This window comes from Solanum dulcamara, chromosome 12 (assembly GCF_947179165.1).
Source record: "Solanum dulcamara chromosome 12, daSolDulc1.2, whole genome shotgun sequence".
NCBI classification, from domain to species: domain Eukaryota; kingdom Viridiplantae; phylum Streptophyta; class Magnoliopsida; order Solanales; family Solanaceae; genus Solanum; species Solanum dulcamara.
Window position 1 is genome coordinate 13,099,810 of NC_077248.1, and position 23,069 is coordinate 13,122,878.

Below are 23,069 nucleotides of genomic sequence, written 5' to 3' on the forward strand. Positions count from 1 at the left end.
GATAAATCGATATCTTAATGATTCTATGAAAATTTAGCATATTTATGAATGGATAAGTAAAACTATAAAAATAATAAATTTCAAAATCAAATCGACTGATAGGCACGCTTAGTATATACATATATATTTAAGGGACAATTTAGAGTCAATGTCCAAACTCAAGGGACTATTTTGGCTGTTTTTAGCCTAAAAATGCATTTACTATAAAGTCATACCAAAGAAGCAAAGACACATGTCTATATATGGAATTTATTACTATTGTATGGTCCTGCGCTCTGTAAGTTCGTCTGTTTACCGGCAACCTTCCGTCGCTGTTGTTTTACGGTAGGACTCCCCTTTCCCTTCAATTGGGAAGAAATATTCCAAAAGAATTATACCCTTCTATAAAATTCCTTTTCGCCGATTACCCCACCTCCTTTACTTCTTCCCTGTAGAGTTGCGATCCGGCTTTCAGCTTAGCTACCCTTTGACTGACAGAACCTTCAACTTTGATACCTTCCTCTGAACTGTTTAGAGTTAAAGAACTACAGAAAATGGCGTCAATGGAGGGGATGATGCCAATAACAAGAGCTTTCTTGGCTTCTTATTATGATAAATACCCATTTACCCCTCTTTCCCAAGATGTATCTCGTCTTACTGACGAAATTCATTCTATGGCTAATGATCTGCAGAAAGACTCTCCTGTAACAGAAGGTAAACTTGTTCGTCAAATTTACACTATGTTTTTACTTCTATTTTTTAATCTTTCCCAAAATTTGCTTAATGATTATGGTTTCTCACATTCATTATTGCTGGTTACTTGCTTTTGTTTAGGAAGGTTTATCATAGTTTACTTGTTTTGATAAATGGATTTTACTCTTATGAAGTTAATAGTAGTGCAATAAAATCATCATCTGTTGAGTTTATGCAAAAGAATAAGAACTGGGTGTCTATTTACAACTATGAATATCAACCTCATAAGCAAATTTTCCTTAAAAGTGTTAATAAAATAGGAAAAGGGAAGTCTTGGATACATCTTGGGGGGACGGTTCTTCCTTACCCCTTAATTGAATTGCATAGATGGAGTTAAGTTCCCAAGGATATAGTGTACTTTTAGGATGAGACTGTATCATGGAACACACTTGCTCCTCGGTTTGAGGTGGCTGGAACATGTTATAATACGAAATAATGGAGAGAAATGGAAGATTCAGAGAAGAAATCCATAGAGAACTTGAGAGAGAAGTGAGAGGTTATTATTGAAAAGAAACGGATGAAATACAATTACATAATACTCAAATCTGATAATGTCCCCTCGGGTCCTTTTTATATTTTCACCAATAAAAAATAAAATAAAATGGAAATAGATAGGGTCGGTTAGACACAACTTCATTTTGGGTCACAAAGCCTGCATTTGGCTGAACAAGTTAGGCCCAAATCTGCATTCTCTAGTCCAATATCCTCCTGCGAGCTGGAATTGGGCACCATGCCAAGCTTGGGAAAGAAAGTGCGGTGCTGAACAACAAGAAGAGCCTATGTAAGAATATCAGCAACCTAATACTAGAAACAGAATGCAAGTCAAAAAGCCTAGATTGCAACACATCTCACACAAAATGACAACCCACCTCGAGATGCTTGGCATGGTCATGGAAACAGGGTTTTTAGCAATATGAATGGTAGATCTGTTATCACAAAGCACTGAAACCGGAGTGATGGAACCGACACCAAATTCACCAAGAAGTCAGACCGATTGACAGATTTCTTATGTCAACAAAATGGAGTGGAAGTTTTAAATCTATCAAGCAACTGGCCCTACCGAAAGTCTTCTCCGATTATAAACCTATTCTTTTAGAGAGTGGTGAATGGGACACAAGCCCTTGGTATTTTAAATTTGAAAATATGTGGCTAAAGCATGAAGGTTCCATAGACATGTTGAAGACTTGATGGCAGATATACATGATCAATGGCAGTCCAGATTTTGTCCTCGGCAAAAAGCTGAGAAACCCCAAGGGCATATACATTGCTTCAAGGTGCCCATTATGCAAGGAGGCCTTAGAGACTAATAGCTTTCTTTTCCTACATTGTAGAGTCACAACACAAGTATGAACATTATTTGTCAGTCTGGCAAATGTGAACTGGTCTAGGCCATAGCACACTGCAGATCTCTTAAGTTGTTGGATTAGGGGGGAAGGCAGTAAGAGCCAAAATATCTGGTGGAAAACACTGTACCTGCAAGCATTTTGTGGAACATATGGAAGGGAAGGAATGAGAGGATTCTTGAAGGCAAAGAAAACTCCATTCAGAAGATCAAGTGGAAGGTCATCACGTCTTTAGGTTTTTGGTGTAAGGAAAACTGTATAGAAGAAGAAATTCAGTTAGTGGATTTCATAGGATCTTTGTAATTAGCTTACTTTAGTGGTTGTAGGTTTTTGGAGGTGGCTAACATACCCTCAATGCCGAGGAATACAAAGTTACCAGTTTTAAAAAAGAAGCTGAGAAACCTGAAAAGGGATATCAACAAGTGGAATACTGAAGTTTATGGCTAGCTGGAGACTAGGAAAGCCAAGGCATGAGAGGATCTCTCAATACTAAATCAGGCAGCAGAAAGAGACCGAAAAACCAAAGGTAGTAAGCTTGAAAGTAGAGCTTATGGAACTAGCCAAGGCAAAAGAAGTTTAATGGAGGCAAAAATTAAAGTGCTTATAGCTTGAAGCTGGGGACAGGAATACAAGATATTTCCAAACAATTGCTAACTCCCATAGAAGGAACATCAACATTGACAAACTTAAATTGGGCATTGGACTCACAGAGGACAAAGAGGTGATTGAAGAAGGGATTTTGAATTTCTACCAAAATCTTTTTTGAGAAAGGTAACAACTGAATTTCTGTCTTTACACTGAGATTGAACCTGGGAGGCGCAAAGCCAATTTTGATGATGTTGCTAGAATCTCAAGAGAAGATAGTGAACTGCTAGAGAAAGCTTTTGAAGAGGAAGAGTTGCATCAAGTGATACAACCATGTGCACCGAACAAAGCACCTGGCCTGGATGGTTTCACTATGGAATTCTTTTAAAAGTCATGGGACTTTATAAAGCCATAGTTGATTGGAGTAAACCATTTTCACCAGAAGTGTCACATGGTCAAATCATGTAATGTTTCCTTCATAGCTTTGATTTCCAAAAACAAAGGGGCCGTTGAACTCAGAGGCTATAGGCCTATTGGTAGTGTGTACTAGATTTTAGAAAAGCTATTAGCAGATAGGTTGAAGAGGGTAATTGGGAAGTTAGTTTCTTATAGCCAGAATGCCTTCATCAATCATAGGCAAATTGCTGATGCAACACTAATTGCCAATGATGTCCTAGACCAGAGAGTTAAAAATGGTGAACCTAGTATTATGTGCAAACTGGATATAGAGAAGGCCTTTGATCAACTCAACTGGTCCTACATAAAATCTATCTTAAGGAAGATGGGCTTTGGCGTGAGATCAATAAAGTGGATCAAATGTTGCATCGCAACAATGAATTCTCAAGTCATTGTTAGTAGAGGGCCAATTGGTTTCTTCTCCCACAAAAAGGGATCAAGCAAGGAGATCCACTCTCTCCTCTCCTTTTTATCTTAGCCATGAAAGGCCTTAACAAAGTGCTTGAAAAGGCTAGACAAATGGACTGGATTCAGGGATTCAATGTTGGCTCAATGGCTGAGAACACTGTCAATGTCTCACACTTGTTGTATGTGGATGATACCTACCTTGATCTTTTGTGAGGCAGAAAGATCACAAATGCTATACCTGAATCCGACTCTTATACTGTTTGAGACTCTTTCAGGGCTACATGTCAACAAACAGAAAGTCATCATCTATCCCATCAGCAATGTCCCAAACATAGAGGAACTTTCAAGTATCATGGGTTGCACGATGGGAACACTTCATGCAACCTACCTAGGGCTACCACTAGGGTCTAAGTTCAAGAGCAGTGAAATATGGAAGATATCTCATATGAAGGTTCAGAGGATGAAGAATTATAAAACCCATGATTTGAAGTCAAAATAAGGTTTTTGAAAGTGAAAAACTCAGCAACCGAGAGTGCACCTAACAAACAGCAGCACACACATTTCCAGAAGCAAGGACATGATTCCAAGTAAGCTCGTTACTGTCAAGTTTAGCTTCAGACACAACTATAAGTCTATAACCAGGGCAAAAAAATCGTAGAACAAATAAACAGAGAGAGGAAAGAGAGTCATAGTCTTCTTTAACAACTCGAACAAGTAAGAGCCTTTTTTAACAAACAAGCATAAGCTCAAAGACAATTGTTGAAATCTCCACTGGGAACAGCCTTGAAACACTAACAGAATCCTCATAGTAAACCAAAACGATCGAATTAGAGGACGGGGTAACATTAGATGGTAGCTGGAGATCCCATCTACCCATTTCCGGTCTCTGATTCCATGTTACAATACGGAATTTGCAGTACATATGTATATAAGTTTTTAGTACAACCCATGTACTGGTTGTGATATAATACAAATTTACTAAGTTCCAAAAAAAAATATACGATCCAGAGAAGAAAATCCTAGAAACTCGAGAGAGCAGAAAGAGGATATTTTGGAAAAACTGATGAAACACCATTGCATAATACTCAATATATCAATGTCCAGCTTGGATCCTTGTTATATAGGGCCAGGTAGGCACAACTTCATCTTGGGTTATAAGGCCTGCATTGGGCTGAACGGTTTAGGCCCAAATCTCTAGTCCAACAGAATATTTGCAGCAAGGAGTCCATTGTATTGAACAATGCCATATTATTACCGAATACGATGTCAATTCAACTATTTTTATTCCACGTGTGAGGTATGTAGGGTGTCTTCTTTGCTGGTTTGGAATATGAGAGCACATTATTGATCATATTTGGGAGACTTTGGTTTGCGTTGAACAATTGCTAAAAAAAAATTATACTTGTTCTCACTTTGGTTAGGGCAGCCACTTAAACTCTGCATTTGTTTCATGTTAGCTACAGGTGTGGGACTTTTAGTTGGTCCTCAAATAGACGAGCGGAACTTTGTGAGTCCATGCCGTCTTTTATGAAGCTTATCTCCATGGGAGAATGTTTGAACACTCTTTGTGACCTGTTCATTATAAGTTAAAGTATCTGCATCCATATCTACTATTCTCAGATTCCACAACATGACGATATGGCTAAAACATTACCAACAACATGGAACTCCTTGAAGTGTCTCAAGTGCTTTAGCTGATACTAAGCATGCTGGGAGATGTGCTAAATTCAGGATTACTTAGTAATGTATATTAGCATCATGTCCTGGTATAGCCTTGTGCTGGACATGACTCGCAAAAATACTGTGATAGATGATTGCAAGGATAGTAATACTTGCATGAGCTATTCACTTAACTTACTGACTGAAAAAACAATACAGAGCTATTCATTTAAGATTGGATGATATTTCTACAAGGCAGTTAACACTGAAGAATATTATCCCCTAAAAGATAAAGAGAACTGTAATTGTTGCATTTACTAATCATAAACTGATGCATGACAAGCTTCATTCATGGGGGTCAGCTGTCCTAGTTCTAAGAATATGCAGTTCTGACCCTGTTGGTGGAAGGATCGGATGGTCAATTAAGAATCTGATTGGATGCTGCAATGTTTAAGTGGCGACATGACATACTATATTTGTTTGTTTAAGTTTCAATACTCTTTTACTAATTCTCTCAGTAATTTTCTTAGTATGTTCCGGATGATCTTTTTTTGATAACCGTGGAGTCCGGGCCCGCTTGTGCGCACCTCAACAATTCCATGGTTGTTCTGGATAATTAGTTATGGAGGATCCGTTTGATTTTTTTTTCCCTGATTAGTGTTGTCTTCTTTCTGATCTAGCAGATACTGAAATTATTACGAGATTACGTTAATGCAAGCAGACTTGTATTTTGTTTTCAGTTGGTGAGCTCCATTTGTGAGGCAACTCACTTTTGGTTTGTTTTGATTTGATAGGAGAAAGTTCATTGGTACTTGAAGCAGAGAGTCACCCTCCTCACAAAGTTGACCAGAATTTGTGGAAGAACCGAGAACACCTTGAAGAAATACTTTTCCTACTGGAAAGCTCCAATTGGCCACCTGTGGTGAGATGCTCAATTTTCAGATCTCAAGTTTTAGCTTTTCTGAGAGACCTCAGTTGACTTCCAGTGATGTCATTTGGTTTTGGATTAGTTCTAACCTCTATGTTTCCAAGCTTGCTTTTTTGCCGAACAGAAATACTTTTTGTGTACTCACTAGTATTCTTCATACAAGATTGAGCTAAGATCACAAAATCTCTGAATTGTCCAAATTAATAAAGAGGTGTTTTTTCTTCTCTGTTATTCTTCAGCTTCAATTGCAGTCAGCCGCTGAAGATGCTGAACTTGTTTCTGTTCTTGGACGGCTAGAAGAAAAATTCCGAAGTACATTGAAGAGTTTGGAGACTTTCCAATCAAAGAATTCCGAGTCTGTATTCAACACTGGTTGGTCCTTCTATGCTTCTTAATTGTTTAGCTGCTGCCAATTATGAAGTATACTAGATACAAGAGCCCTTGCAAGCACGGGCCCAATATATGTTACTTCATTTGTCTCAATTAATGTGGCACCGATGGAATTAGGAGAGTCAACTAAATTCATATATGATTTTTAAATATTTTAAGGTGTTAATTATTACTATGATTTATAGTACTTTTAATGTACTGTCCCAATTTATGTGGCAAATTTGAAAATGAGAGTCAAGCAAATTTTTAATACGTTTTTTTGAATATTTTAAGTTGTTAAATATTACTTTTTACGTAATTTTCAAATAATATATGTTATTCTCTGACCTAATTTATGTGGCACATTTGAAATTTCGAGAGTTAACCAAATTTTTAATATGTTTTTTAAATATTTCAAGTTGTTAATTATTGTGATTTATAGTACTATTTTTTTCGTAATTTTTAAATATATAACATACTAAAAGGAAAAATAAGACAAATAAATTGAAACAGGGAAAGTACTTAATATAAATAGAGGAAATTGAATCAGAAGGGCAAATCAGTTAATCGACCGACTGACCCTAAGCTCCTCTATTCACTCTTCTATTATATAGTAATAGTAATTCAGATCTGTCTAGTTTGTTTGCTTTTAATCTGAATTTGTTAGTTTATAACTTTATATCCCATCAGACATTCTAAAAAAAACTACTTTATATCCCATCATCACCCTATGTTCATGATAACTAAGTTAAAGAGAGTCATCACCTGAGTACTCTTTGTTGAACCGGACTGAGCTGATGTTTCTTGTTTGCTGCAAAGTCGAACTCCGTTAGTCCATTATATTAAGAGTAGTCAAATGTAGGATGAGTGGTCACAGCTTCTAGGGTTCAGTAAAATAGATATGATGATGAAAAGGGCAAGAAATATTAGGTATTTCTTACATTGGTGATGGATTTATACCTTAGGAGTGCTTTAAGCATAAAAGGGACTGGGGAAATGTGGGAAGCAAGTTTGTTTTCAAGGCCTGTAGGTGACTTGAATTGCTGAGAAAATGCGGAAAAAAGAAGAAAAGCATATAGGAACCATCTTGAGATCCCTCATGCATCACGTACCGAAATTACTTAAAAGAAAGCTAAGTTGCTTATGCTTATCAAAAGGGAAAAGAAAAGCAAGATAATACCAAGTTGCTTATAGAAGTTCAGTTTTAGCCAACTCCAGATCAGAGAATTAAAAACATCAAACTGATACTTATAAGAATTCTTAGACCCAATCCTCGAAGAATTCATCAACCAACTTTTATGTAAACTCTAAACAACTTCAAGTTAAACTATACAAAAGTCTAACAAGTAATAAAATCTGCACTTCACCATTAATCTTTATATGTGTAATATGTCATATTCAATATTCTTAAGGGGGCATGGAGCGGGTGCTATGAATTTACTAGAAGCTACAATTCTAAGAAGGCCAAGAAATCCATCCACAAAAAAAAGGAACCCGTCCCATTTCTTGCACTATTACGTATTCTCTCGATTACACCAAAAAGATGAAGTCATAAGATGATTACACTTTACGCTATGTATAGCACGTGACACCCCTTTAAACATCTTCTATCTTTTCTTTCTGGAGCAATTACAAGATTCATAAAGGGGCTGGGTCATTTAACACTTCATAACATATCTTTTTACAAGGTAGTTTTTTATTAATAATGGAAATAATCTCCCGTATTCAAGCAGAATACAAAAAAATAAAGAACCACAACATAATATGTTTCTCTACGAATACAAACGGCACCCAATCCTGTATAATGGAACTTCATGGGTGTAACTAGTAAAGGGAGGCTATACCTCAAGTATATAATATCGTTCTCTATCTCTTCAAAGAATTGGGCAGCCTAGCTAAACAACCACCATATTACTTGGCGTTACAGAAGATTTTCGGTATAACAAATGTAGATGTAGTATTTTTCCACTTGCTTGGGAGAGAAATAGAGAACTGAAGAGATTCTTGAGCTTTTGGTTGGTTAGTAAGCTAGTCCAATCTTTTTTCTTTTTTGAAACTGGTGATGTTGTATTCCTCAGCATTCTGGAGACCCCAAAAAATTTAGAAACAAAAATGATTTACAAAGACCCTAAAAGATCAACTAACTGTTCTATTTCATCTACACAATTCACTTTGCACCAAAAATATGATGTAATACAATTCCATTCAACTTTCTAAATGGAATTAGACCTATCCGCAAAACATCTCGCATTCCTTACTCTCCACACTGTCCACCATATACAAGTAGAGACTATTCTACGCCACTTCTTTTGACTCTTGCTCCCCCTCTCCGAATCTAACGACTTAGTAAATCAGCAATTTGCTCTGGCATTGTCCATTTGATTCCTGTGAGACTCAAAATAAGGACAAAATCTGTGAGGTTGCCTTGCAATGGAGAAATAGACGACTATTGGTATCTTCTGCCTCATCATTGCATAGAATAGCATTTGGACACAATTTGAAATCCTCTCCTTTTCAAAATTTCCCGTGTGAGGCAAGCTTTCCTACCCACCAACCAGGAAAAGCATTTAACCTTAGTTGGTGCCATGCTTTTCCATACCTGCTTCCATGGCCCTATGAAGCAAGCTTTCCTAGCCACCAACTAGGAAAAGCATTTAACCTTAGTTGGTGCCATACTATTCCAAATCTGCTTCCATGGCCCTATTCCACATCCTGGTTGCTCCCTCACTTCTTTTTTGTAGAGTCTGCTCACTGAGAATTTCCCATCATTAGCATGTTTCCATTTGATTGTGTCAGGCTGCTGATTTCTTGTAAGAGCTGTGCCAATCTAGCCGCTTCCCAATCATTCAAGTATCTCCAGAAGGAAATATCCCATCCCTGGATGAACCAATTGTCTACCTTCAGCCTCAGGGTGACTACAAAAAGTTTGTAAGTCTGGATAGGAACTCGTCAAGGTCATCTGTCCAATCCATGCATCTTTCCAAAAAAGGACTTTACTGCCATTTCCCACCTTACAGTTGATGTTCATTGATAATTTGGCCCAAAGAGCCCTAATTGACCTCCAAGCTAAAATTCCGTAAGTACTGGTCTACTGGAAGCAGTATTGGTGCACCAAGAGCTACTTTGCCCATACTTGTTTCGTGTGACTTCCTTCTATAATGCTTTTTCTTCCTCAAGATATCTCCATACCACTTAATCATTAGACAGTCATTCTGCAATTTCAAGTACCTTATACCAAGGGCACCTGAAGTCTTAAGCTGGGCAGTTTTCTAGTTTACCAAGTGTAGCCCTTTGCCCTCCTTATTTTCAAACCATATGAAATCCCTTCCCAATTTATCTAGCCTTGTTCCCACTTTGGCAGGGATAGGAAATAAGGACATAACGTAGGTTGGCAAGGTGATTTCTTCCCATGATTCCATTTGTCGAAAACTTGGGGAACATAATTCCCTAGTACTCTTATTGATGAGAGGTAGAAGGTACAATAACAACAACATACCTAGTGAAATCCCACTAAGTGGGGTTTGGGGAGGGTAGAATGTACACAGACCTATCACTATCTCAAGGAGGTAGAGATGCTGTTTCCGATAGACCCTCGGCTCAAGTGCATCAAACTCAAGTACAAGAAGAAGAAAACAATGAAGAAGCATAACAGTTAATAAGAAAAGCAGTGTAAAGTTTATAAGAAAGAATAGTAACATCAACAAATAGTGTGATAATCGAAACACAATAAACAACATATGACAATAAATTCAAGGAACCTTCGCAAGGCAAGACAACACTCTGCCCCTACCTTCCACCCTAATACGTGACCACTCCTTCCTATCTAGAGTCATGTCCTCACTAATTTGAAGTTGCACCATGTCTTTTCTAATTACCTCTCCCTAATACTTTTTCGGCCTACCTCTACCCCTGCGCTTACCCCCTACCACCAGCCTTTCACACCTCCTCACTAGGGTGTCAGCACACCTTCTCTTCACATGCCCAAACCATCTCAGTCTTGCTTACCTCATCTTGTCTGCCACCGAGGCCACTCCCATAACCTCATTCCTAATATTGTCGCTCCTAGTATGTCCACACATCCATCTCAACATCCTCATCTCCGCAACATGCTTTTTTTGAACATGTTAGTTCTTGATTGGCCAACACTCCATACATCAAGGAAGGTCTAACCATCACTTTGTAGAACTTACCTTTAAGTTTAGGTGCTACCTTCTGGTCACATAAGACTCCAGAGGTAGCAGGTAGCAGGTATCTTATGAAATTAGTCGAGATGCGTGCATGCTGGTTCAGACACCACAGTTATAAAAAAAAGGTTCTTAAGGAGTCTAACACAACATTTATCAATGTAAGTCTGCCCCCTAGTGACAATTATTGTGCTCTCCATTTAAGTAGCTTTTTCTGTCTTTTTAATTATCCCATCCCATATCAAAGTAGCTTTTTCTGTCTTTTTAATTATCCCATCCCATATCACCAAATCTGTGTGTTTGTAACCCAAAGGCATGCATATTTAAACGTTGGTAACTGATGTTGGCCAGCCCGTGCATCTGTGTCATTTCCTTGATAGGAAACAAACAACTTTTTTCCAATTCACACAACCCTGAAACTGCTTCAATTATTAAAAGGATCATCCTGATGAAACTAATTTGTTCAGAAAATGGGCTAGGAAGGTTTGGAAGGTTGTAAGCCTGACTAAGGGTCTCACACATAGGCAAGTCGTTGGAACTACCCCAACAATTGAGCGAGCATTGTGGCAATTATTTTAACATTGATCTGATAATGGGAGACACGTTGAGGATGAGACTTAGATCAAGGGACATGGGTAAGATATCACACTGTTGTTGCCAGAAAAGTGAATGAACTTATCGTAAGCCTTGTTTGACCCCGAGTCAACAGTGGGATAGTGAAGATGTGGAAGTAAGAGAGACTTATGGAGACATTGTGAAATTGCCAAGGCAATCAATCTTCACAAAGATTTCACAAATAACGAGGATAGTAATTCGCCAATGGCTAATTTTGCAATGGTAAAGATCATTAATCAATGAAGAAAACAAAATCGACTTCAAATTTTAGAAGGTGCCAAGATAGGTTACCTATGATATGCCTAAACAAAAAAAGCATGTTCCAATTCTCAACATGTATTGTAGAAACCCACTAAATATTCTACTTTTTAAATTTCACAAACCAAACTAAATGCACAGTCCAACTATAATATGATGCTAAACCACCTAAAGGTGTGACCTAGTGGTCAATGAAGTGGAGGAGAATTATGAGGTCTCAGGTTCAAATTCCAACGGACACAAAAACATTAGGTGATTTGTTCTGTTTTTTAAGCCTTGGTGACTAGAGTTACCCGCTACCTATGTTGGTTGGAGGTAGCAGATACCTCATGAAATAGGCTACGTGTAAGCTGGCATGAACACCACTGCATAAAAAAAGAGGCCGCTCCGTCTACAATTAAAGCTCCAATCTAAGCCCACAACGCCACCTCCAACCCCATACAATTTAGAAATCAAATCAAAGAAACCAAGAGTCCTATGCCACCTAATGATAATTGGCAACTAATCCCAACGGTATAATTGAAAAAACAATACCCAAGAGTCCAAAACCCAAACCCAGGAGACAAACTTAGCCAAGCCAATATGGATGATAGTTTGTGAGAGGAAGCCTTAATTCGACTGAAGACACTTAAGAGGATATTGACACTAGCTAATGTTGTTCAGAGGCTTAGGAATCAAAAATCTAACGAGACAGAATAATAGTCTCTTGATGAAATGGTTGTGGAGATATTGTGAAGAAGATCAGGCTTTATGGATAGAGATCATCAAGAGTAAATATGGTGAGAGCAACCTATGGTGCAGCAACAATAGCTCTATGCCCTATGGGTGTGGGGCATAGAGAACAATCAGGGATCTTTGGCCAAAGGTAGAAGAAAACATGATCATAAAAGTGGGAGATAGGAAAAAACAAGTTTTTGGGGAGATACTTGGAACAACCAGACACCTCTGAAGAATGATTTTCCCGACCTGTTTAGTATATGCAACAACCCTGGGGAAACTGTCAAAGAATGTTGGACTGATCAGGGATGGCATCTATCTTTTAGAAGACTATTGAATGATTGAGAAGTGGATAGGGGGGCCAATTTGCTTCTTAGACTTGAGGATTTCACAGGCACTACCCCAAATCCAGATTCTATGAGATGGAAACACAATAAGGATGGGAATTTCTCTGTTAAGAGGGCCTACGAAACAGGTAATGCACAGCTAAACAGAAGAAAACAATTTTTGTGGAACAACAACAACAACAACAACAACAACAACAACAACCCAGTGAAATCCCACACTGTGGGGTCTGGGGAGGGTAGAGTGTACGCAGACCTGACTCCTACCAATGTAGGACGGCTGTTTCCGAAAGACCCTCGGCTTAATAAAAGCATAGAAAAAGGTCAGACAAGAATATTAGAGTAAATAAGTAAACAACGAAAATGGTCCAAACAATAGTATAATCAAAGCACAAAAAAACAGTAGATATTATTATTGGATAATAACATAAATACCATAAATAACATACATCAGAGTACAAAGAATCATAGTGCGTTAGTACGCCTACGAATAAGAGAGAATAAAACCACTATGTACTAGCCTTCTACCCTAATGTGTGTCCTCCACACCCTCCTATCTAGGGTCATGTCCTCGGTAAGTCGTAAATGTGCCATGTCCTGTCTGATCACCTCTCCCCAATATTTCTTCGGCCTACCCCTACCTCTTCTGAAACCATCCATGGCCAGCCTCTCACATCTCCGCACTGGTGCATCTGAGACTCTCCTCTTCACATGTCCAAACCATCTCAGTCGCGTTTCCCGCATCTTGTCTTCCACCGAGGCCACTCCTACCTTTTCTCGAATAGCCTCATTTCTAATCTTGTCACTCCTGGTATGCCCACACATCCATCTCAACATTCTCATCTCGGCAACCTTCATCTTTTGCACGTGGGAGACCTTAACTGGCCAACACTCCGCCCCATATAACATAGCTGGTCTAATGACCACTTTGTAGAACTTGCCCTTAAGTTTTGGTGGCACCTTCTTGTCACATAACACACCGGAGGCAAGCCTCCATTTCATCCATCCTGCCCTAATACGGTGTGTGACATCCTCGTCGATCTCTCCCCTGTCTTGCATGATAGAACCCAGGTACTTAAAACTACTTCTCTTTTGGATGGCTTGGTCCCCGAGCCTAACTTCCGCGCCAGCCTCTTGAGGTGTCTCACTGAACTTGCACTCTAGGTACTCTGTCTTGGTCCTACTCAGCTTAAACCCCTTAGACTCCAAGGTGCATCTCCAATCTTCCAGCTTAGCGTTAACTCCGCTACGAGTCTCATCGATGAGGACTATGTCATCCGCAAAAAGCATACACCATGGCACCTCACCTTGAATTTGTCGCGTCAATCCATCCATCACCAAGGCAAATAGGAACGGGCTAAGAGCTGATCCTTGATGTAACCCCATCATAACTGGGAAGTGTTCTGAGTCCCCTCCTACTGTCCTTACCCTGGTTTTGGCACCCTCGTACATGTCCTTGATCACCCTTATGTACGCTACAGGTACACCTTTAGCCTCCAAACATCTCCATAGTATCTCTCGTGGGACTTTATCGTAAGCCTTTTCCAAGTCGATGAACACCATATGCAAGTCTCTCTTCCTCTCCCTATATTGCTCCATTAGTCTCCTCATAAGGTGGATGGCTTCTGTAGTTGAGCGTCCCGGCATAAATCCGAACTGGTTCTCTGAAATAGACACGCCTCTCCTCACCCTCATCTCTACCACTCTTTCCCACACTTTCATAGTATGGCTTAGAAGCTTAATACCTCTATAGTTGTCACAGCTCTGGCTATCCCCTTTATTTTTGTAAAGCGGGATCATGATGCTCGATCTCCATTCTACGGGCATCGTTGCCGTTGTAAAGATGACATTAAATAACCTAGTCAGCCATTCCAAACCTACCGAGCCCGCACTCTTCCAAAATTCTCCAGGGATCTCGTCAGGTCCGGTTGCTCTTCCCCAGCGCATCCTACGAACAACATCCTTAACCTCATCGACCGTAATACTCCTACAACCCCCAAAATCGTGACTCCTTCCTGTATGTTCCAAATCTCCCAACACAATTTCTCTGTCCCCTTTGTCATTTAAAAGTTTATGGAAGTATGACTGCCATCTTTGTTTGATAAGGGTCTCCTCCACCAATAATTTTCCGTCTTCGTCTTTAATGCACTTCACTTGATCCAAATCGCGTGAAGTTAAATGTTTGGAAAAACATAGCTCCAACTAAAGTTAAATGTTTTACTTGGTTGGTAGCAAGAAAGGCATGGCTGACACATGAGGTTTTGAGGAAAAAGGAGAAGGTTATAAATTCCAGATGTCAACTCTGTGGTGAAACAAATGAAACAAACAGTCACCTTTTTCTACATTACAAATTCACTACACAATTATTGTCTTTCTTACACTCACGGAAACGAAATGGACTATACCTGAGCACACTGCAGATCTACTAAGTTGTTGGATCAGAAGAGGAGGAAGCAAGAGCCAGAAGATATGGGGGAGAATCATCCCACATTGCATTTGGTGGTCCGCAGGGAAAGAGAGAAATAGTAGAAGCTTTGAAGATAGGTCCAATTCCATTCACACAGTTAAATGGAATTGTATTGTATCTTTCTATTTTTGGTGTAAAAAGCTAACATATATGAATTAAAACTAGTAGATCTGTTAGTGTTATTGTAAGTAGTTTCCCTCCTCTTTCTCCCTGTTTATCTTTTGAAGGTTGCCAGCATATCCTTAATTCTGAAGAATACAACATTACCAGTTTTAAAAAAAATGTTGTTCAGAGGCTGCTAATGCAGAGCATATCATCAAATTTTGAGAAAGGAGAACTTTGTGAAGTTAGAAAAAGATTGTGATGAAGAGAGGGAGAGCAAAAAATAAGATAATTGACGTGGTAACATAGACCCTGCAAAGAGAGAAGCTCTCCTTAGTCCCTCTATAGAATTTGGATATGCAGTACATCATTTCAAAGTTCACACAACTTATCCAAGAAAAAAAAGTAATTCAAAGTGTGTCCCACAGCCTAGTTTGATTCGATTATACCCACTAATGTAAGGCTGGTCTTATTGCTAAGAGAAAAGTAGAGCAGATATGAATTTAGACCAGTGGGAAATGGAAAAATGTTGGTCGTAGAAAGATGTATCTGCTTGGTCGAAATTATATCTGAAAGGTGAATGTTTCTAGAGTTTAGTAGTAGATGAAGTATGACTCTGGGTGTCAAGAGGGGGAACAGATAGTAGATGGTGTTCCTGAAGATATATTTGTTAGGAGATTCGACAGTTGATTAGTTCGTGCAGATGGTGTTGAATTGGCTGTCTGAGCATGATGTATGATAGCTCGGTTGAATGTTCTAGAGTAGGTGATGTTTTGATTTTATTCAGATTCAACCAAATTTGGGGCAAGTCGAGTTGTAAGCAGGGAATTGATGGATTAAGGATTCCTTTTTGCTGGATTGGTAGGCTTTTCAGTGTGAATATACAAGTTTGAAAAGAAAGATGGATTTTCATAGTGAACTTAGTTGGCATCCGAACACCTTTGGTGTCTGAATCTTTTCAAAGATACGTGTTTTATGTGGTTGATTTTTGAATATTAATGATTTTAGCTAATACATCAATAGTGAAGCTTATTGTCAAATTTCATAGCAGGATTTTGGCATTTAATTATTGGAGATGGTGATTTATTTATCAATTTCTTTTACTGGAGATGGTGATTTTTGTTACAAATTGTGATGGCCCTGACGACTTATCTACTGAACATGACGCAATTGCTGCCCCTGTTTCTCTTCAGAAATAGCCTCTCAACGCATATTTACCATTTCCCAGTATTTCTGCTCACGCCTTACACCAAAATTCAACTATTCATCGTTCTAATAGATTGAAAAGATCCACAAAGTCCATATATGCCTGCCTCTGGGGTGCCTATAGGCTAAACTGGAAGGACAGAAATAGACCTAAAAGGTGGCTTAAAAGTAATAACTGTTTCAATCACTTTACCTTAATAAAAAAAAAAGAAGTAATAACTGTTTCAGTCTTGTTGTGTGTACTGGCCGTACTACTAGCACTATGCTCAACCCAACTGTTTCCTCTTCCACTATTTTCACTCTAATTGGTTTAACGTTTAATTCTTTAACATTTATTATTGCAAGGATCTTCTGCAGTACCAACTTTTGGTAGTTCATCATCTTCAGTTTCTCATCCAATCCACCATTAGAGATTTATTTCTTTGTTTGAAATGAAACAACTATGCGCTTGATCAAGTTGTCCGCCCGTCAAGCTTATACCTTTGAAAGTTATATCTAAGTTCTTTGTTTTCAGGCTTCAAATATTGTCATAGTACACTACCTAAGATGCAAGGGAAGAAATAGAGGAGATTTTGGAACTGAAAGTACTTTTCCCCAAGTTATTGGAACTTTTTTTGTACATTTTTGGAGCAAATGTAGTATCACGGTCATCTATGGTGACTGGTTGCCCCTACTTATTTCTTAGAGAAAGGGGTTGCTCTAAGTACAAGAACATGTTTTGGTATGAGTTTTTTTTTCTACTTTGTATTTATGTTGTGTGTGGACTATTTCCCCCCACGTTGATAAAATATTTATGTTATCAGAAAAAAAAGTGTACTAATTATGATGATGATATGATTTTGACATTAAATGAATAAATGAAGATTCATACAGCCGACCCCAACTTGTTTGGGATTGAGGCATAGTAGTTGTTGTTATTAGGAAAAACTATACTACCCAAAATTAGGGAGTCTGGAGCCGAAAGGGTAACTTTTTTTTGCAAAAACAATTAATTTTTGTAAGAAACCAAAAGGGCAAAAACGCACGGTAGCGTGCGACTTTCCTTTTGTCAGTGGACGCCATTAAAGCCCACCGTTAAAGGAAGTCGCACGGTAGCATGTGACTTACAAGTCGCACGACAGCATGCGACTAGCAGTCTGCGACTTCCCTTAATGGTGTGGGCAATGCCCCTCTTCCCACCCCCACCCCCACCCCAACACCCTATCCCGTTGTGCCCCCTCCCCAGCCCACCCCCAATGTTTTATATTAATTAGTTGTTTTTTTTATAAATTTGTATTTTTATGTTTTAGCTTAAATATACAAATTAGGTTTTATCATTTTTAACATTAATTTATTTAATATGTGGTAAAGTAAAAGCTTAAATATACAAATTAGCTTAAATATACAAATTAGGTTTTATATTAAAATGCTTTTACTTCACCACATATCAAATAAATTAACTTTAAAAATGATAAAACCTAATTTGTAAATTTAAGCTAAAACATAAATATACAAATTTATAAAAAAATAAAACACCTAATTAATATAAAACATTGGGGTGGGCAATGGGATTGGGTGGTGGTGGTGGTGGTGGTGGTGGTGGGGGTGGGAAGAGGGGCATGGCACCCACCGTTAAGGGAAGTCGCAGGCTTACATGTGACTTGTAAGTCGCATCCTGCCGTGCGACTTCCTTTAACAGTGGGCTTAACGCCGTCCACTGACTAAAAGGGAAGTCGCACGCTACCGTGCGTTTTTGGCCTTTTGTTTTTTTTACAAAAATTGATTGCCGTTTTGGAATTTTTGCAAAAAAAAAGGTACCCTTCGGCTTCGGATTCCAAAATTAGGCGCCCTTGCATTTTTTTTTTGACAAAGGTAACAGGATGGTATATAAATCTTCAGCACTAAAGGCTGGGATCCCAAATTTACACCATGAAGCTACATACAATTGAGGAGACTCAACAAATCTAAAAAAAATAGGTCCTACTTCATCTTACAAAGATCCTAGAATGTCTATTTCAGAGAACCAGTTTGGATTTATGCCGGGACGCTTAACTACAGAAGCCATCCATCTTATGAGGAGACTGGTGGAGCAGTATAGGGAGAGAAAGAGGGACTTGCATATGTTATTCATTGATCTAGAAAAGGCTTACGATAAAATTCCACGAGAGATACTATGGAGATGTTTGGAGGCTAAAGGTGTACCTGTGACGTACATTAGGGTGATCAAGGATATGTATGAGGGTGCTAAAATCAAGGAAAGGATAGTAGGACGGGACTCAGAGCACTTCCCAGTTGTGATGGGGTTGCATCAAGGATCAACCCTTAGTCCATTTTTATTTTTCTTGGTGATGGATGGATTGACGTGACAAATTCAAGGTGAGGTGCCATGGTGTATGCTTTTTGCGGATGATAATCCTGATCGATGAGACTCGTAGAGGAGTTAACGCTAAGATGGAGGACTAGAGACATACCTTGGAGTCTAAAGAGTTTAAGCTGAGTAGGACCAAGACAGAATACTTAGAGTGCAAGTTCAGTGAGACACCTCAGGAGGTTGGCGCGGAAGTTAGGCTTGGTGACCAGGCCATCTAAAAGAAAAGTAGTTTCAAGTACCTTGGGTCTATCATGCAAGGCAGCGGGGAGATTGACGATGATATCACACATCGTATTGGGGCAGAGTGGATGAAATGGAGGCTCGCTTCCGGTGTGCTATGTGACAAGAAGGTGCCACCACAATTTAAGGGCAAGTTCTACAAAGTGGTGGTTAGACCGGCTTTGTTATATGGGGCGGAGTGTTGGCCAGTTAAGATCTTTCACGTTCAAAAGATGAAAGTAGCCGAGATGAGAATGTTGAGATGGATGTGTGGGCATACCAGGAGCGACAAAATTAGAAATGAGGCTATTCGGGACAAGGTAGAGGTGGCCTCGGTGGAAGACAAGATGCGGAAAATGCGACTGAGATGGTTTGGGCATGTGAAGAGGAGAGACAGATGCCCCAGTGAGGAGGTGTGAGAGGTTGGCCATGGATGGTTTCAGAAGAGGTAGGGGTAGGCCGAAGAAATATTGGGGAGAGGTGATTAGACAGGACATGGCGCAGTTACAGCTTACCGAGGACATGACCTTAGATAGGAGGGTGTGGAGGACCCACATTAGGGTAGAAGGCTAGTACATAGTCTTGTTATTCTTCCCTATTAGTAGGCACATTAGCGCACTATAATTTCTTTTGTGGAGGACTCAGATTAGGATAAAAGGCTAGGTAACTTATCCTTACACCATAGTAGTTGTAGTTCTGCTCATTGTTTATTGCCATTTGATTCCTGCATTGTATTGCTGTTTATAGGTGTGGAGCCGTTGTACTTTGATTATCTTATTTATTTATAGTAGTTAATGCCTCTTTCTTTCCATTCTATTCTACCATGACTTTCTCACTTTTGCTATTCCTTATTTTCGATATGTTTGTCCCTATCTGACCTTTTATCTTGTTTTCCTCTCTTGAGCCGAGGGTCTTTCGGAAACAGCCGCCCTACCTTTCAAGGTGGGGGTTAGGTCTGCGTACACTCTACCCTCCCAGACCCCACATGGTGGGATTATACTGGGTTTGTTGTTGTTGTATACAAGATCATCTACATACTCAGAACTGCACCAATAGCAAAAAGTGATAATGCAGTTCATTTTAGTCTTATGTGAAGGACTGCTAATGCTCTCAAAACATCTCAAGTTTTTCTCCTTCCATATGGTCCACCAAATCACTGCTGGGACAATTCTCCATCTGCTTTTGTCTGTACAGCCATTACCTTCATTGTTCCAACTTTCTATAACCTGACTTGCCCTCTCTGGCATGGTCTAACTTATGCCCCTGAAGCTGGCAAACAAGTTCCAAAGTTGTCTGACTACCCTGCAGTGAAGAAACAGTTGGTTGATTGTCTCTGCCTGTTGCTCACAAAAAAAACATCTTGGACACATATGTATTCTCCTCTTCATAAGATTCTCCTGAGTTAGTGCTGCCTCTTTTACTACCAACCAGTCCCTTGCATTTATCATCAACTATTAGAGAATGTGCTTACTAGAATCGCCAACAAAGGCATGCACACAGCCAAATGGCAAGTTGAAGAGATGTTTATTATAGATCAGCAAATTACTATTGTTTTACACGTTTAAAGGGCATAGATAGTAATCTAGATTCTTTTATTACTTCTGTAGTGATGACCTACATGCCACAAGACTTTCGTGGTACACTAATAAGGCAACAGAGGGAGCGTTCTGAGAGAAATAAGCAGGCTGAAGTTGATTCTCTAATCAATTCCGGTGGAAGTATTCGTGATCAATATGCTCTGCTATGGCATCAACAAATGGAACGGTAAGTATTGTTTTATCTTCTCTTTGTGATGGTACAACCAGTATATGATTTGATTCTGACTCATGCCAAGATACTTTCACACAGGAGACGGCAACTGGCTCAACTGGGTTCTGCTACAGGTGTCTATAAGACACTAGTGAAGTATTTAGTTGGAGTGCCTCAGGTATGTTGCGATTCATATAGTAGAAATTAATGGATTTATAACTTTTGCCTAACAAGTACTTGTCAATGTTTATAAACAAGGCCTGTTGTTTTTATGCATTAACCTTTTGTTTCGAGTAATAATCTCATGGATGCTAATCGACCCATTTTGAAGCCGTATTCTTCAATTATATAGTTCAATTCATTCTAAATTCATGCCAGGGACAGTACATTGATTTTCTGGTCTTCAGTAAAACTATTTACCTGCAATTTATCTTGCAGGTTCTGTTGGATTTTGTTCAGAAAATAAATGATGATGATGGGTATTATTTTCACTGCATTTATCTTATTTATTCTTTTTCTATTTGATTTGTGTTCTTTATTTTGCTCATTTGTCAAGGGTTGGGTTACCCAATAGTGATCCTGTCTACTGCTTTTTGATAAATGTCTACCTCTAGGCCAATGGAAGAGCAGCGACAACGTTATGGTCCACCTTTGTACAACCTCACAAAAATGGTGCTCAACATTCGACTTTTTCTTTCTCTGCTATGGCGACGCTTTGAAGCTGGAAAACTGTAAGACTTTAGACATTGTACTTACAAATGATTGAATTGAGAACCATTTGGTTATTTCTCTTAATATCTGTGTCTTTGCTCCACAGTAATAGCATTGTTTCACCTGAACCTTCTTGTTGTTTCATTTTGGGTAGGTCAAGGAATCAAATTACGGTCTTGGAAGAAGCAGTAGATGTCTACACTTCTGAGTTCCAAAGATTCATCAAATTCATTCGGTACTTTATGCTTTTGGAACTGTCATTTCTTATCTTTCGCTTGTCCCTAATCATGTTATTCAATATAGATTAGCCTAATCTCCTTCGTGTTTAGTTAAAGCCCTATTATTTATTTCATAATATGATATTTTTATCTCATGGTCAATCAGATAAAACATTCAAGTCACTTCTTGGATGGCATTCATGTCATTGTAGGCAACTTAGACCATGTGTAGAAGCTATGGACAGAAGAAGCATGAAGGGAATCTTTTACAATTTTCTCCTCTTTCTTTGTTTTGTTTTATAGTGGAGGAAGGAAAATATAAGAGGGAAATCTTTCTTACCTTTGTATTTTGCAATTTAGTCTGGAGAGGAACATTTTTTTTGAAATGGTGACATATTTGTATTGAAATCAGGCCAAAGTTGCAACAATTATTTTTTTATTTAGATACCTATAGAGATTCTAGGAACTGTACGAGAGTCTCTATGTCACTTATATACTCTTGTTTACACCAAAATTGCAAAAGCAGAATACAATTAAGCTTTATCTTCTGGATAGTATTGCTTTTGTTCTCAAAACATCTTGAATTCCTTTAATTCCAGGTAGTCCACCATATGCAGCCTGGGATCATACTCCAACTGTGTTTTTTGAGCTTTTGTTCTTCGTTACCTACTCCAGTTAGATATCATATCTAGTGTATTCATTGGCATTTTCCAGCTCAAACCAATCATTACTAGAAATATATCCCACAGTTGAGAAGTCACCTTACAATGCAAAAAAAGATGACTATTTATTTCTGCATTTCTTCCACAGAGATGGTAGATAGAGGAAAGATGTATTCCCCTTCTCTGCAGTCTGTCCTGCATCCAGCAAGCCCTCTTAACTACCAACCAAACAAAACATGTCACTTTGTATGGTATCTTGGCCTTCCATAATTGCTTCCAGGGACATTGCACACTAAGATTATTGTTATGGTTCCTCATATGATATGTTGTCTAGACTAAAAAAGCTCCTGAACTGTCTCTCAACCACCATTATCTATCTTTCTCTAGTGAGACTCCATTGAATAGATTGAGAGTGTTGAGGAGTCCTATGGATCTGTTGATCTCCCAATCATTTAAGAGCCTTCTGAAACTGAGGTCCCAACCTTGATTATTCCAAACTTCACTTATATTAGCTCTTTGTTGATGATTCAGTAAGAGAACATCTGGGTATAGAAGCCCGAGGGGGCTAGATCCTTACCAGTTGTCTTCCCAAAAAGAAATTTTGTGACCATTCCCAACTTTGAGGCTAATATTGATACTGAAAATCTGCCATAGATTTCTAATAGTCTTCCAGACACTGACCCCATATACAGTATTAACTGTTTTGGTCTTCCATGCATTTTCTTCTCCATACTTTTCTTTAATCACCTTCATCGAGAGTGATTGATTTTCATTTGAATATCTCCAT

The 23,069-nt window shown here is 38.8% G+C and overlaps 1 protein-coding gene across 1 annotated transcript in view; it reads left to right on the plus strand.

The window, feature by feature from the left end:
* Positions 1–233: 233 nt before the first annotated feature.
* The window catches only part of LOC129877097 (uncharacterized), a 32,537-nt gene continuing 9,701 nt past the window's right edge, over positions 234–23,069 (plus strand). Inside the window, exons 1-8 of the mRNA XM_055952577.1 lie at positions 234–693; positions 5,978–6,105; positions 6,351–6,483; positions 20,550–20,706; positions 20,791–20,869; positions 21,130–21,170; positions 21,306–21,422; positions 21,557–21,637. Coding sequence (XP_055808552.1) covers positions 534–693; positions 5,978–6,105; positions 6,351–6,483; positions 20,550–20,706; positions 20,791–20,869; positions 21,130–21,170; positions 21,306–21,422; positions 21,557–21,637 — 896 coding nt within the window. The 5' untranslated portion in view covers positions 234–533. The remainder of the gene's footprint in view (positions 694–5,977; positions 6,106–6,350; positions 6,484–20,549; positions 20,707–20,790; positions 20,870–21,129; positions 21,171–21,305; positions 21,423–21,556; positions 21,638–23,069) is intronic.